Source organism: Mustela putorius, unplaced genomic scaffold (genome assembly GCF_011764305.1).
Source record: "Mustela putorius furo isolate JIRA1106 unplaced genomic scaffold, ASM1176430v1.1 tig00003845_pilon_pilon_pilon, whole genome shotgun sequence".
Classification (NCBI taxonomy): Eukaryota; Metazoa; Chordata; class Mammalia; order Carnivora; family Mustelidae; genus Mustela; species Mustela putorius.
Window position 1 is genome coordinate 31036266 of NW_025421998.1, and position 16286 is coordinate 31052551.

The 16286-nt window shown below is 43.1% G+C and overlaps 1 protein-coding gene across 1 annotated transcript in view; it reads right to left on the minus strand.

Moving 5' to 3' along the window:
• The window catches only part of ABCB1 (ATP binding cassette subfamily B member 1), a 105506-nt gene that overhangs the window by 1557 nt on the left and 87663 nt on the right, over positions 1 to 16286 (minus strand). Inside the window, exons 22-27 of the mRNA XM_045089761.1 lie at positions 15344 to 15444; positions 14002 to 14142; positions 10378 to 10534; positions 9476 to 9673; positions 2755 to 2961; positions 179 to 325 (exon numbers count right to left, since the gene is read on the minus strand). Coding sequence (XP_044945696.1) covers positions 179 to 325; positions 2755 to 2961; positions 9476 to 9673; positions 10378 to 10534; positions 14002 to 14142; positions 15344 to 15444 — 951 coding nt within the window. The remainder of the gene's footprint in view (positions 1 to 178; positions 326 to 2754; positions 2962 to 9475; positions 9674 to 10377; positions 10535 to 14001; positions 14143 to 15343; positions 15445 to 16286) is intronic.

The following is a 16286-nucleotide window of genomic DNA, read 5'->3' on the forward strand; positions in this document are numbered from 1 at the left end:
CGCCTCAGGTCCTGATCCCAGAGTCCGGGGATCAAGCCCCACCAAGGGCTCTCCCTGTTCCGTGGGAAGCCTGTTCTCCCTCTCCCACTCCCCCTGCTTGTGTGCCCTCTCTTGCTGTCTGTCTCTGTCAAATAAATAAAATCTTTAAAAATAAACAAATAAATAAATAAATGTGTACCTTTTCACTTTCTGTATCCAGAGCTGACGTAGCTTCGTCCAGAAGCAAAATGTGAGGCTGCCGAACAAGGGCGCGAGCTATGGCAATGCGCTGCTTCTGGCCTCCAGAGAGCTGGGTTCCTTTGTCTCCTACTCTGGTGTTGTATTTCTGTGAAGAGGATTTTGTTATTAGGAGACACAGAACTAACATTCCTAAAAAAGAGTTTGTCCACAGATAATAGGATAACCGCTTCCATAAACACACAAAAATGTTTCGGTTCATAAGCTAAGAATGGGCTCACAGAGGATTATACACCAAAAATGCAGCTCTCAATGGCAGATTTGATCTCTCTTCTTGAAAATAGACATGTGGGGGGCACCTGGGTGGCTCAGTGGGTTAAGCCTCTGCCTTCAGCTCAGTTATGATCCTGGCGTCCTGGGATGGAGCCCTGCCCCAAGCTACCTGTTCAGGGGGGAGTCTGCTTCTTCCTTTCCCTCTGCTCCTGCTCCCACTATCACATGTGCTGTCTCTCTCTCTCTCTCTCAAATAAATAAAAATCTTTAAAAACAATTTAAAAAAAAAGAAAATAGACATTTAGGTCTGAGAAGCTATGTTTTAGTGTAAACAAATCAATATCTTTATGAGAAAGAATACTGTTACAATGTTAGTCTCTTCTAGTCTTCTGGTTTCGTTATATTCGGGGCAAAGTTTGGTTCAAGGAAGGAAATCTGACTTAAAATGGGCTAAGCAATAAATAAAACTCATTTTACTTACAACCAGCAGGTGGTGCTCTCTGCATTGAAGTCAGGAAGGGAAGCCATTTCTTGGGATGCTAGCTAACCTTCCGGTATCTGTTTTTATAAATCTCAAAACACTTCAAAAATCTTAATGGATGCTAAGGAATTCCATCTTGATATCTAACCTTAAAGCTAACATAAATATCCTGGTTTAATTTTTGTGACTTCAGAGTTCTCCCAAAGTTCTTCACATATTGTGTCCCACAGTAGATAACTGTCAATAACTACTCAATAGAATGATAGTGACAGGAGTTAAAAGGACATGTAGGAGAGAGCAGGAACAAGATGTGACAGCATGTGTAACCTAGAAGACAATACTATCATAATTTTCAGCTCCTTGCTAGGCTGGAATTTTAGTCAAATCCTGGGCTCTGATTCTGACCCCCAGAGTTTCAATTAAAAATCCATGTTCTGTGGGGCACCTGGGTGGCTCAGTGGGTTAAGCCTCTGCCTTCAGTTCAGGTCATGATCTTGGGGTCCTAGCATCAAGCCCTACATCGGGCTCTCTGCTCAGCAGGGAGCCTGCTTCCCCCTCTCTCTATGCCTGCCTCTCTGCCTACTTGTGATCTGTCTCTCTCTGTCAAATAAATACAATATTTAAAAAAAAATTCATGTTCTATGTAGGATTGCCTATTTTTATTGGCTGTGTCTGGTTGCCCTAGTCCAAGGGCTGTCAGACTGAGATCTCCCCCAGCGGGTGGAGTCCAAGGACCCCAGAACCGAGGGCGCCTCAGGAGGCAGGAGTGCTGTGTGTCCCATGTGAGGGCAGGGGTTTCCAGGCTGCACTGAGACCCTATGATCCTGCTGTAGCAGGTAAGGCAGGGCTGTGGCTCTGAAGGAAGACAGTAACCAATAAAGGGGATTAAAGCTGTATCTTTCAAGTTTTCTAGCCTTGGGAAAGACTGATCATCCATAGTGGGGCATGAAGCTTAAAAGAAGGGGAGAGGGACAATTCCTCCCCCAGGGGGGCCTATGATGTGGGGGCAGCAGATATCACAGGAAGAGCCTCAAGAAAAGGAAGTCTGGGAAAGAGCTGGTATTGCCGTCTTTCCCCATAAGGAAACTGCCTTCCCCACTGGTTTGAGGCTACTGAGCTTTATTTTTGAGGGGTGCTTCCTCATGATAAAGAAACTAGTGATAATGGGGTGGGTACAGACAAGTCAGGTCAAAGTGACTTCAAAATGCAGTACCTAACTTAAGGGGCTTAAGAGAGGGCAAGAGATTCCTTTTATGTAACTTCCCAGGAAGAATTCAGAGGGCATCCATGGGTAACAAACAGCTCGGGAGCCCCATGGAAGATTGCAAGAATCAGCCCTCTAAGCAGAGCCTGGGGGCCATGAAATGTGCAATGATGAGAGATTACATAGTAACACAGTCACACCAAGGGCTCAGCTCTATTCAGGGAGAGCCTTCTTTCTGACCTGGGTTCAGTTCCCCAGCCTGCCTGACTCCCCAGAGGTAGGTTTGCAGCTTGGGGGAGAGCAGCAAGGAAGCAGAAGGAAGGTTGGGAAAGAAATGGGGGCAGAGGGGCTGTGCCTGCTTCTGTGGGTGCTGTACTGAGACTCGGAGGGAAAGGCTTCCTCCATATATGTCCTTCTCGGTCAGGCTTGCTCACCAGGGAAGCCAGCCGGGTGATCAGGCAAACAGTATCAAATGGGGATAGGAAGTGTGGCAAGACATTGTATACAGGTGTGTATTTTGGTTGCTCCCTTCTCTTCACCTTTGGAAAACCAGCCCTTTAGAAATCCAAGTGCAGGCCAGGGAGGCTGCCATAGGCTCCTATTTTGGAGAAAGACTTACATCAGGGAGTGTCTCGATGAAGGGGTGTATGTTGGCCTCCTTGGCTGCCTGCACGATCTCTTCCTGTGACACGACCCGGCTGTTGTCTCCGTAGGCGATGTTCTCCGCGATGCTGCAGTCGAACAGGATGGGCTCCTGGGACACAATGCCCAGGTGGGCTCGGAGCCACTGGACGTTCAGGTTCTTTATCTCCTCGCCGTCAATCAGCTGAAAATGAGCGTTCATAGGTAACTTCAGGACCGGCACATTTTTAATTTAGCAAAATCGGTATCCTTATCTCATACACTAAAATTGCCAAGTTACTGTGGGACACTTTTGCTGCTTTTGCGTTTGGACTGTCAAAGTTAACTGAACTAGGTCACAGTTTTACACTCTGATGAACTGTCACGTTCCTTCTGTTTGAACTCTGGGTTCTCATATGCATGTGATAAGCAGGATAATCCCCCCACTCCCAAGATACCCAGAGTCTAATCCACGAAACCTCTGAATGTTACATGCCATGGCAAAGGGAATTAAGGTACAAGGTTGCTCATCAGCTGATCTCAAAATAAAAAGATGATCTTGGATGATCCAGTGGGCCCGATGTAATCATGAGCGCCCTTCACTATTCAAGAGGGAGGCAGGACAGTATCAGAGTGGGGCAATAAGACCAAGACTCAATTAGTCATTGTTGGCTTTGAAGACTGAGGGAGAGGCCAGGAGCTAGAAGAAGAAAACGGTCCCCTAGAGCCTGCAGAAGGAACGCCATCCCGGTGACACTTTGATGTTAGCTTGCTGAAATCCATTCTAGACATCTGCTTCCAGAATTTGTGAGATACTAAGTTTATGCTGTTTTATACCACAAAATTTGTTGGCACCCTTATTCTTACGTATCGGTTTTTTCATAAGAAAAGTAGCCGAGATTAGACTGGAAATCAGTAACTCCTGTGAGCACACAACAGGTCTGCAGGTCAGTCTTCTCAGAATCAGGTTTTGGAAGAGCGGGGTGCAACAGTTAAATGGAAAAGAAGTGTGGGAAGGTGGCTGTTGGATCTCTAAGTAGTTGTTGATCTTGGAAAAAATGAATTAATTTCTCTGAGTGTTTCTTTGTGGGTAAAATGGGAATTATGATAATAATTCCTAAACTCCTAGAACCAGGTACTGCACAAGATCCTGAGTAGACCCCACCCAGCACAGTGCTCAGCACTGGGTATGTGTCCCAAGACCATCAGAGACTGGTAACTCCGTGTCACTGTAATTAAAATTACAGTAGAGGGATGAAGGCTGGGCGGACGGAATGATAGCAGACATCTATCGTGTTGGGCCAAAGGAGTGGGAAGCAGAAGCTGTCTCTTCTCTAGTGACCTGGCTCCCTGGGTTACCCTGCAGGAGCCTGGGGAGTGCTCCTTCGAGCCTTGCTCAGATGCACATATGTCTGCACCAAACATCGACTTTGCAAGAGAACTCTGGTATTCAAGTGAGATAGCTAGTCATTCCCTCTGGAGAAGCAAGTGAATCAGCTTCAGGCTTTTCTCTGGATCTCATGCCTGACTGGTGCCCCTGGGAGATAGCTGGCAGGTACAATCTCTGCTGCAGGAACATGACTTCTGTTTGTGAAGCTGGCAAGTGTAGGGATAGGAAACACAGTCATGACCTTCTTAGTACCCAGCCCAGTTGCCATGGAGACTATTTCAGCATCTATGTTCTAGGCTTCCTCACAGTGAAGTGGGAAGTAGAGGGTAGAGAGAGGCAGTAAAAACCATACAAGAATGTGGCACAACAGCAGATCTTGTGAGATGGAATACTGTACTTGAGAAATGGCAATTTTAGGAAAGGAGTAGCTTAATTTTTTTCAAGCTTATGCTGCTGGCAGGAAAACAGACACTGCTTAACTAGTATCATTAGACAAATTTCAATGATCCCACTGAATTTTAATGAGTTTCTTTATCACGCTGAATACAGTAACACTCTTGGTCCTCCTCAGTTCCACATGATACACTGGAATTGAAAATTCTTAAAGCCTGTGTTAACTGAAGCATCCTTTCTGTAGAGAAAACATGTTTAGAAGCCCAGATGGAAAAGAGACCAACGCAGAGGCTCTTTGGCTGAGGCATAGGTGATGGTCTGAGGGAAGACCAAGGAACTTTGGGGGATCGGGAAACACTGTTCAAGAGACACTGACCTAAATAAAACTTAACCAGGAAATTCAATCCTTTGGTAATAATAAGGTAAAACCAGGTTAAATTACTATCTTGTTTTAGATTGCTAAATGTACTGCTGTCTTCATTAGCATAATCAAAAAGTAAATATGTAGTATTCTGCTATATGTACTCTGAAATCATGATTACAGATATAAATTATTGAGCACTGACTGGATTATAGGTCCTGTGATAAGCTTGACTCAGGCATTCTCTTTTTTAATCTTCACAACACCCCTAGTAAGATAGCTGTTTTTTGTGGGTTTTTTTTTTAAAGATTTATTTATTTTAGAAAGAAAAAGTGAGTGTGTGGTGAGTGGGGGGAGGGGCATGAGAGAAAAACCCAAGTGGATTCCATGCTGAGTGAGCCGGGGTAGGGGGGACAGCAGAGGGTGGGGGCGCTATCTCACCGCCCCTGAGATCCTGACCTGAGTCAAAACCAAGAGTCAGACACAACAATTGACTGAGCCACCTAGGCACCCCTGGAGTAGGTGTGGTTTTAATCTCCATTTTACAGATTAAAAAAATGAGCAAAGTTAAGTGACTTACACAAGATCACACAGTAACTATGGAACCTGGGGCTGAATTTTTACACTATAAGGTGGGTTTTGGTAACACAGTGCCTTATAATTGAAAGATGATCTCTGCCTTCCATCACAGAAGAAAGCCCCCATGTTAGCTCAGGCGCTCACCCGGTAATATCCAGACCATGATAACAGGCTTCTGATGATGGTGGGTGTGCTAGGAGAGGGGAGACAGGAAAGGTCGGGGAAGACTAAGACCAGAGGCGATTTAACAGTGAGGGTAATGAAGTTCAGCTTCAAGAGTCCCAAATTGCAGGTAATTGCTGGGGGCTGAACTGTGTTCGGGGTGAGAGGGAGGCCAGGCTGCAGTCAGGAATCTCTTCTGGGTGAGTATTTACGTATCAGCCTATAGAGGAAAGGGACCTGAGCGGCACCTGGGGGGGCTCAGTCAGTGAGGCGTCTGCCCCCCATTCAGGTCATGATCCTGGGGTCCAGGGATGGAGCCCCAAGTACTCCCAGTGCTCAGCACCGAGTCTGCTTCTCCTTCTCCTACTCCTCGAACTCATGCTCCCTCTTGTGCACATGCCCTCTCTCACTCAAATAAATAAATAAATGAGAAAAAGGATTTGAATCTTTAAGGTTTCACTATTTTTTTGTGATTTGTTTTATTAGAAGTAAATATTCACTTTTGTACCTAATTTTGCATTCATAATTTTGTATCTTTCTTAGGTAGAGTCCCTAAAAACGTACAACCTGGGGGTGGCTCAGTGGGTTAAAGCCTTTGCCCTTGGCTCAGGTCATGATCCCAGGGTCCTGGGATCGAGTCACACATTGGGCTCTCTGCTTGGCAGGGAACCTACATCCTCCTCTCTCTCTGCCTGCTTCTCTGCCTACTTGTGATCTCTGTCTGTCAAATAAATGAATAAAATCTTAAAAAAAAAAAAAAAGTACAACCTGCCGGCCCCACAAAACTTGAAATGCCCCCGCTATACAACTCCGTAGCTTCATTTTTCAAGACTCTCCACAGGTTAACCTACACCTTTCAAATTTATCAGTTAAGTGGTTCTCAGATGATGGCTGCCATCAGAATCATCTGGGGAAATTGTAAAAATTAATAGGCCAGATCCTGACAGAATGCAATGAGCCAGGCTGGCTGTGTTCTTCAGTTGTTCTGAGAACCACAGCTCCAGTCACCATGACTCAAAGTATCATTCAAGGCCCACTGACGGTCATGAGGACTTCCGGACCTCAAGGTCACGTCCTTCTTCAGTTCTTATGGGCAATCATGCCCAGAGCCATGTTGATGTTTACATGGCAAGGAGAACTAACTACTAGTCACCTACAGACTGGGTTATTAAGGGTTACTAATTGATATGCATCAACAAAACTTGGCACATTTGTTCATGCTTCTTGAGGACACTTCCGCGAGAATTCTGGCTGCTGTGTACCACTTGGCAGGACTTCAAAGCCCTAGCACAAATGTACAGGAGCCGATAACAGTGTTCCTACAATAGACAAGGACACGCTGTTTTTCTTGTGTTTTCAGTGTTGTCTTGAGATGGTTATTGCCCTGTGTACTTGGCATTCATTTCCATATTCTTCTCTGCCTTTCCGAAATATATGAAGGGAGTGGAAGGCTAACGGCTGTTTTCCAGACTCTCTTCTGGTTCTGAAAGTAACTGTGGTTCTACCAGCGAGAGGCACTGTGCAAAATCTGGAAGGCCTAGGCTGATTCTCTTTAGTAGCCAAACTAACAGAGGTGTCTATGAGTGCAGTGGGGTGGTCGTGAGATTGTTTTGTTTTGTTTTGTTTTTTGCTCTCCCTTAATGGATTATAATTTAAAAGTTTAAGAATCACAGCTCTCATTAAGTCTGCTATTTCAGCCAAAATCAGCTATATGGACATTGGGAGCAAATCACCTACCAGCCAGGGCTTTTTTTTTTTCCATTTCAAATGTATTTTTCTCATTTTTGCTGAGGTTTTTATATTTTTAAGTTATTTTTAAAATTTAAATTCAATTAATTAACATATAATGTATTACTGGTTTCAGAGGTAGAGGTCAATGATTCATCAGTCTTATACAATACCCAGTGCTCATTACATCACATGCCCTCCTTAATGTCCATCAGTTACCCCCTCCCCCCACCCACTATCCCTCCAGCAACCCTCACTTTGTCTCTTGCATCAAATGACATCTTGACTGCTCAGTCTTTCAACCTCAGGCAATCAGCTCTACTGGTCCCGTAAGAGCCAGCTCTAGACCTATGTTCTTTTATATAGCTCATGGAAGTATATGTCTCATCTCTTCAGGTAAAGTCTTTGAGTGCAGACATCATAACCTATAATTCATTAGAGCTCAATATTTAATACACTGCTTACTCAACGTCTGTTAAGGGTCATAATCAGTGTCTAAGAGCTAACATTTCCTTCTATAATTGCTTCCTTTGTCTCTTCCTTTAGAGTTCCCTGTTCAAACTTTAATAGCAAAATTGAAGCATAAAATCAGAATCCACAGAAAATATGAACCAAGAAAGTAAAAATAAGAGACAAAGTTCATGTAGCTGTTAAGAAACAGACTGAGTAGAATACAGTTTAAAAAATATTTATGGCTAAGTGTGACTGAATTTAAAAAGGGCCCTGGACTACAGGCTGAAACCTCTACTTTCATGACCGTCCTTAATGCAAGTGGGGTCCATGCGGAGCTGAGGCACCAATAAGACTATACGGAACAGGTATCCATTCTGTTTGGTCAGTGCCCATGAAATTCTAGTAGTTTTTTTTTGTTGTTCATTTGTTTGTTTGTTTTTTAAGAAAGGGAAGGGTGGAGAAAGGAGAGAGAGAGAGAATCTTAAGTCGATTCCCCACCCAGCATGGAACCTGATGTAGGGCTTGATCTCATGACCTTGAGATCATGACCTGCACCAAAATCAAGAGTTGGGACGCTTAACCAGCTCAGCTACCTGGATGCCCTTACTGTTAAATATTTTTAATAGCACCTCTGAGTACAACCAATAATTAATACTCACATGATAAAAATTTCTTCTATTCCTTCCTAATTTAATTCTTTCCTATTCTCTCTTGTAGTCATTTAAAACTTCGCCACTCCCTTTATGACTCCTAGCTCATCCTCAGGACCTAAGATAGCGTCTGACAAGCACTCAGTAAACGTTTGTTGAATGTTGAATGAATAAATGCGACCCTTCATTTATTCTTTTAGTTCATGAGAAAAAGGGGATCCCTCTATATCCTTTATCTGGTCCCTCAAGTTGTTGATCTCACTTTTCTTTTTTTCCTTAGAACGTGTTTCAATACCCTCTCAATGATTTTATCTCATCCTCAGCCATAAAAATGTTCCAGCTTTCCCCATCCTGACCGTCTCCCTGGACTCTGCCTTCCTGCTCACACTGCTGTTTTAATTGTCTTTCTTTGACCTTTGATCTTCTAGATAGTCTGCACTCAGTCTCCACCTCCTCTTCTTACTGTGCCTCAGCCAAGCTAAATGGGTTCCCACCACAACCCCCATTCGCCAAGAACACTTAAAAATGTCACAAGTAGTCCATTCATTATCAAATCCTATCATGTCTTTTCAGTCTTCCTCGTCCTACCTGTCCCCAGGATCTGTCATTGCGGACTCTACTTTCTCCTTCTTGAAACATACCCCATCCTTGGTTCCCATCTTACTGTCTCTCTTGGCACCTCTCCCCCTCCTCTATCTTTCCGGCTACTTAAGTTCTTTGCTAGCTCTTCTCATGTAAGCGGAAGCCTAGCTAGGGGAAGGGGGAGGGTGATAAAAAAGGCCACTCATGAAGGAGAGTGGTGGGGCCGTTGGAGAGAGCGCCCGGAGAAGCAGCCTGGGAAAGCAGACACAGCTTGGAGCCCATATGTAGAATGTAAGACTTTCAGGGAGACTGTTGTTCAAGGGTTGGAAAAACTGTGGCTTATAGTCAAGAGTTACATACATGCAGGCATTTAGATGATAAAAAAGTTGAAGTGAGGAGGTGAGAAAGAAAGTGTGCTCACCACTGTACCAGCCAAGGGGTCATAGAACCGCTCAAGCAGCTGGACCACCGTGCTCTTCCCACAGCCGCTGCTGCCCACCAGCGCCAGCGTCTGGCCCTTCTTCACCTCGAGGCTCAGCCCCTGCAGCACGGGGATGTCTGGTCGAGTGGGGTAGTTGAACACGACTTCATTAAATGTCACGTTTCCTTCCAACGTATTCTAAAATCAGAACAGTGACAATAAAGGTGCTTATGGCAATCCTGAAAACTCACAGTACAGAGAACCCCCTCTAACACCAGGTGTCCAAAGACAGTGAACTTGTATTACAGTGACGCTGCAGCTGTTACTCCCAGAATGCAATCAATAAGATAAAAAAGAGTCAGGGGTTTTATAGCAGGGATTGTTAATGCAACACAAATATGCTAACTCAGACATGTTCCCCAAGAATACATTAACCTATAGGGCGCCTGGGTGGCTCAGTGGGTTAAAGCCTCTGCCTTTGGTTCCGGTCATGATCCCAGGGTCCTGGGTTTGAGCCCCATATCAGGCTCTCTGCTCAGGCTCTCAGGCTCTCTGCCTGTCTCTCTGCCTACTTGTGATCTCTGTCTGTCAAATAAATAAATAAAATCTTTAAAAAACAAACAAACAAACAATACATTAATCTACATATAATAAAACCTGGTAAACAGGATTTGCTTATAAATTGGGCAGTCTGTCTATCTCCTTGTAGCCTTGTTACACAAAAGTACTGGATGTTAACATAAATGATTAGCATTTACTAAAATGACCTCATGATCTAGGCAGTTTCTTTTTATTCCCAGCAAATTAAAAAAAAAAAACCCACAGATTTTATTAAATTTCCTCTTAGAATACTTCCACTCATCAGTTAGGAATCTGTCTTACCATCAAAACATCAGACTCACCGGCTGGAGGCCTCCTGTGCTGTAGCTGTCAATCAGAGGGGTTTTTTCAATGATCATGATGACGTGGGCTGCTGATACTTTGGCTTTGGCATAGTCAGGAGCAAACGAACTGACCTGCCCCACTGCCATGGCACCAAAGACAATAGCTGAGAAGACCCTGCAAAAACACAGACGAAGCATGCGCAGAGTTTGGGTTATAATGCTAGACAGCTTACCGTTCTTCAACCACAGAGCATTGCCGCAAACAGTGAAAGACAGAAGTTAAAAAATAAAACCAACAGACTCTTCTCCTCATATAGTTCATGTCAGCGTAATACACCGTAAAATAGCCCCATTTTTCATCTGTTTCTCTCACCTCGCCTTCTAGTAATGTGACTTGGCAGCTCCTCCATTTAAGAACAGGAATTCATTTTCCTAGCCTTTGAATCCAAGTTGGCCTATGACTTGCTTTGGCCAACAGGATGTGGTGGAAATGACTGTTGCCAGTTCTAAGCCTATGACTCAGGGGGCTTGGTGTACCTTCTCTCTCTGGCACGACCACAAGCCCAGCTAGCCTGCTAGAGGACAAGGCACAGATGGAGGCAAGCTGTGTGGGCTCCAGCCAACTAGCTTGTAGTCTTCTGCACGCATGGATGAGACAAGCTGAGATCTGCTGTCTACCCCGGCTCAGGAGAACCGCCCAGCTGACCCACAGACTTGAGCGCAAATACGAATGCTTATTATTCCATGTCACTCACTGGGGCTTAGCGGCTGGTTGGTAAGCAGTGTGACTGTGGCAATCAATAACGGGTGTAGGCATTAGAGACAACGTGGACAGACCGAGAGGATATTCAACTAAGTGGAAGAAGATTGAAAAAGACAAGTGCCATATGATTTCCCTCACGTGGAATCTAAAAATACGAATGGATAAATAAAGAGCACAATCAGACCTAGAAATCAGAGAACAAACTGATGGTTGCCAGAGAGGCAGTGGGGGGTGGGGAGCAAAATGGGTGAAGGGGAGTGGGAGAGACAGGCTTCCAGTTAGGGAATGAGTAAGTCACGGGAATAAAAGGTACAGCATCGGGAATCCAGTTCAATGATATTGTAATAGCCTTGTATGGTAAGGGATGGTAGTTGAACTAGCGGTGAGCACAGCATAATGTATAGAGAAGCTGAATCATCATGCTGCACTCCTGAAACTAATGTAACATTGGGAGTCAGCTATTAACAAAAATAACAGATATGGGCAGTGGTGCTGAAATTACCTTGGGTTCTTAGAAAACATGGGGAGCTGTACAGCAAAGAGTGAGCTCCTTATAGAGACAGGTTTCATGCTGCTCACAAGATGCAATCCCCATGCTTAACCTATGGCATGGAAATCACAGCAGCTTAAAGCTGGGAAGGACTCTACAGGATATCAAGTCCAGTACTCTGTTCCCTGAGCGACTTCCCCTAAGAAAGCTTCCATCCTTTGTTTTAGGAAGTAGCAAGTTTGATTAAGTCTATTGTTAAAAAAGTTCTTTTCAAATGGAAGAAAAGAACTTTTGCATAATCCTTTTGCATAATCCAGCCCTTAACTGGAATATGGTCAAAAAGGCCCTTTACTTCTTTGGTAAATCCTTTCCCTCTGGACACTCCAGTTGCCCTCCTCTGGACACATTTCTCCATGTGCCTTTTTAGTATTTTATTTTTAAATTATTTTTTCCTTTCCAAGTTTTTATTTAAAATCCAGGTAGTTAACATACAGTGTACTATTAGTCTCAAGCGTAGAATATACTGATTCAACACTTCCAAACAATACCCAGTGCTCATCACAAGTGCCCTCCTTAATCCCCACCGGCTGCTTCACCCATCACCCCACCTCCCCTCAGCTAACCTCTATTTTGTTCTCCGTGGTTAAGTCTGTTTCTGGATTTGCGTCTCTTCTCCCTCCCCCACCCCCCACTCCCCGGTTTTCATCTATTTTATTTTTAAAATTCCACAGGTGGAGTTCCACAGGAAATCATATGATGTTTGTCTTCCTCTGAGTTTTTCTTTGCTTAGCATCATACTCTGGCTCCATCCTTGTCATTCAAAAAGCAAGATTTCTTTCTTTTTATGGCTGAGGAATACTCTATTATATATACATGTCTCTTCTTCTTTATCCACGCATCGGCCAAGGGACACTTGGGCTGTTTCCATAATTTGGCTACTTCCATACACCTTTTTAAACAGTGGGCCCGAGGGCACCTAGGTGGCTCAGTTGTTAAGCATCTGCCTTAGGCTCAGGTCATGATCCCAGGGTCCTGGGATCAAGCCCTGCATCAGACTCCCTGCTTGGCGGGAAGCCTGCTTCTGCCTCTCACACTCCCCCTGCTTGTGTTCTCTCTCTCTGTCTCTCTGTCAAATGTGTCTGTCTCTGTCAAATAAATAAATAAAATCTTTAAAAACAAAAAACAAAAAAACAAAAAAAAAAAAACAATGGGCCTTAGAACTAACACAGTACTTGGGAACCCGCCCAGAAGAATACTGTCACATCTCCTCTGGGCTCTAGAAAATTATACAAATGGTTAATCTCCGGCTTGTCATTATTTACTCTTATAAGATCTTTTACAAATGGACTAATCTTCAGACAGGTCTCTCCCTTCCTTTACTCAAAAGATTGATCCTCTTGATCTAAATGCCCATGTGTCAGCAACTTCCATCAATTCGATGCCTTACCTTGAAGCGAAACAATATATCAAATAATTATCTAATTTTAGTCCCAATGACAATGATGCTTGGTTTAGTCTTTTGGTCCAAGTCATAAGTAGCTCCTGCATATCATTTGTCAGACACTGATATTAGGGAGAAATTGTAAATCTTCTGTTGAGGTCATCCTGAGCTAGCCATAATGCATACACAGCAAATGTCTAAACAGAATGAAACCATTACCTCCAACCTTAGATAAGCCAGGTTTAGATGATTCTGGTTTAAATGTAAAACTGTCCTACCACTAATGATGGTATTCTATCAAAGGGCAGAGTCTCACCCACCACCAAATCTAGATGCCCAGAAAGATTATACTACCCAACTGCACATCTGAGTATTTCAGAAGAATAATTAAGTGCAGGTCTGTCTTTCCCTGACGGAGGAACAATTTTCTGCCTTCATAGCAATGGAGCACAAATCCCAGTCTAGCTTTTCCTTTGTCATTTTTTAATTTCTTCAGCTCTTACCTTCAGCTCTTCTTGTGTCAAGGAAAGCAAATGTATTCTAGAAACTCCCAGGGCTTGAAGAGCTCAGTGTCCCACACTTGCTCTTTAGTTTCCCTGTTCAGAAATTTCGTTAAAAGGATCCAAACCCTTTGTTCAGGGTTAGGCTTCTTCCCAAATGCCAAAACCTCCTGGGAACCCCTCATTGAATCACTACCCCCACTGAGCCACAGATTCAGAAAGGCCAATGTATGAGTCAGCACTGGGGAAGGGACAGTCATTGATTCCACAAAAGAAATGGGGGTACTTCTGTGATAATACACAGAGACTTGGGCAAGATTTCACCTTCTGAATCACCAGGATCTCTTCATGAAGCTTCCCAGTAAGGTTTTCTATCTAGGCATGAAGTTGTATGTTTACCTCAGTTATATTTCTAGAGTTCAATTGCCAATATTAACCCGATACTTACAACAGAACATCCGGAAACTTCATGAACCCGTTGGCCACCAGGTAGGCACCAAACCGGAAACAGCCAGCGTAGGAAAAATACATCATTGCCTGGGTGACGGAAAATGAGATCCCGAAGATGTGTGCTTTCTTCAAAGAGTTTCTGAAAAGAAGATGTTATGAAGCTAACTTGACTTTCATTGCTCAGTCCTTAAAACATTACCTTTGCTAGATCAGCCACGGGGCATGGCAGATAAAAATGGGTTCAGTTTCCAAAAAGGTAAGATTGGTGCTCACTTTTCTACTTGTGAAATTTTAGGAAACTGCCTAATGGAGGATTAGCTATACCTGAAAGTGTTGAGGTAAAGTTAAAATAAGCCAAGGAAAACATGAAGGTTCTGTTAGGGATTCATAAATGGAAGTTACTTCCCTCTCCCTCCACTTTTGGATGTACAAAATATATGCACTCTAGAGTCAACATTTGTTCAACACGCATTTACCCAATACCTACAAGCTATTCTTGTATTCAGTCATATTCTTGCCCTTGGGGACCCACCAGTCAAGTTGACTGTTGATTTGATTATGCAATGAAGGTACCATATAAAAAACATGCAATGAAGCTACCCTATAAAAAACATGTTAGGGGAAGAAAAGAGGAAGCCCTGAACTCTCTGGGGGAGTAAGAGAAGGCAACACAATGGCATAAATGTTGGTGGATTTTCTGAGCCCTGTGACCCAGGTGATGTGGAGGTAAGCACAGGCTGGTGAACGGGCAGCCCTGTGGGCCTCCTACCTTGGCCTCAACCAGGTCAACTCCATTTCCATCTGTCTCATATACTGGGAGTTCAAATGAAAAGTTCTTCAGAAAAAAAGACTTATTTAAAAAAAAAAGTTTGAAAACCCATCAATCAAGTCCAACTCTCTCTTTTTACTATGTAAGAGACTCAGAGAGGTTGGGCTGACTGTTTAGAACCGTCACTGGATAAGTGCATTAAAGGAAATACCATATTCAGGAAGCATCACCCCTTCTACCCAGGTCCCACAGATACATCAAATTTCATGTTCTATAGAGAACTCATCCCCACTGAGAGCAAATAATAGGGTCATTACCTAAACCTGATATCAGAGAGTTATTCTCTATCTGTTCTCCCCCTCTGCTTCCCGTCAGTTACCCACTGTTACAGGATCTACTTCTGAGAGATCAGGGTCTTGTGATTTATCTCCTGAATAATTACAAGTGCTTCCCAGCTGGTTCCCTTCTAGTGACTTCTCCACTTGTTCCCTACCTTCTGGCCAAAGTAATCTTTCTAAAACCAAAATACCCCCCCCCCCACATTCCCCTGCCACTCTTCAGTGGTTATTACCTGTATGGGACTTGCAAACTCTGTGCATACATGTATTCAAACTTCTGTTCCTGGGTCAAAGAAACAACAGTTCGAAAGTTTTCGATTGCTTCAGTAGCAATCTGTAAAAAAGAGCACCAGGTCCAAAGGTGAATGAACAGTGGTGGTTAGTGTGAATGCCATAAAAAAGATTAATAAATTAGTTTTATTATAATATATTATTTATTATGACCCATGAGCTTCTTCCCTATGAAAAAGAAAACTAATATACTAAATCAAATTTTAGATCTGGAAGGAAGATTGGCTGATTCAGTCTCCTCCTTATAGAGAGAGAAGCTAAGGCTTAAACAAATGTGAACACTAGCTAAAGCCAGAGCTTTCTTTACAGAGGCAGAATTCCCCTGTGAACTCAGTATTTTACAACTATTGCAGTGTTCTTTCTTCTATGATGGTCACATTTTAGGTTTATGATTATTTTATATATATATAAATATATATTTTTAATATATTTTAAATGTGATGTTCATATTTTTCTCATTATAATTATCATTCATGACAACTGAGGAATATTTGAAAAATACTAAAAAGAAAAAAAATGAGTAAATTCTCCATATATGTGTATTTTACATATTAGCTTATATATTGTTTTTTTCTAAGCCTATAAGTACTTAGGAAAATTGGGACCAATTTCTTTTTTTGGTTTTTGCGTCATTATTTTTTTACCTTAACAAATATCAAGAGCATTTTCCAAGCTCATTAAATACACTTTAATAATGAGATTTTTAATGGGCCACATAATATCCCAGCCAGTTAAGCATTCATTTATGGTTGAACAAGTTTTTCCATTTTCTTCCAATTAAAAACAATGCTGTGTGGGAAGTCAGGGTGGCTCAGCTGTTAAGTGTCTGCCTTTGGCTCAGGTCATGATCCCAGGGTCCTGGGATCAAGCCCCGCAACAGACTCC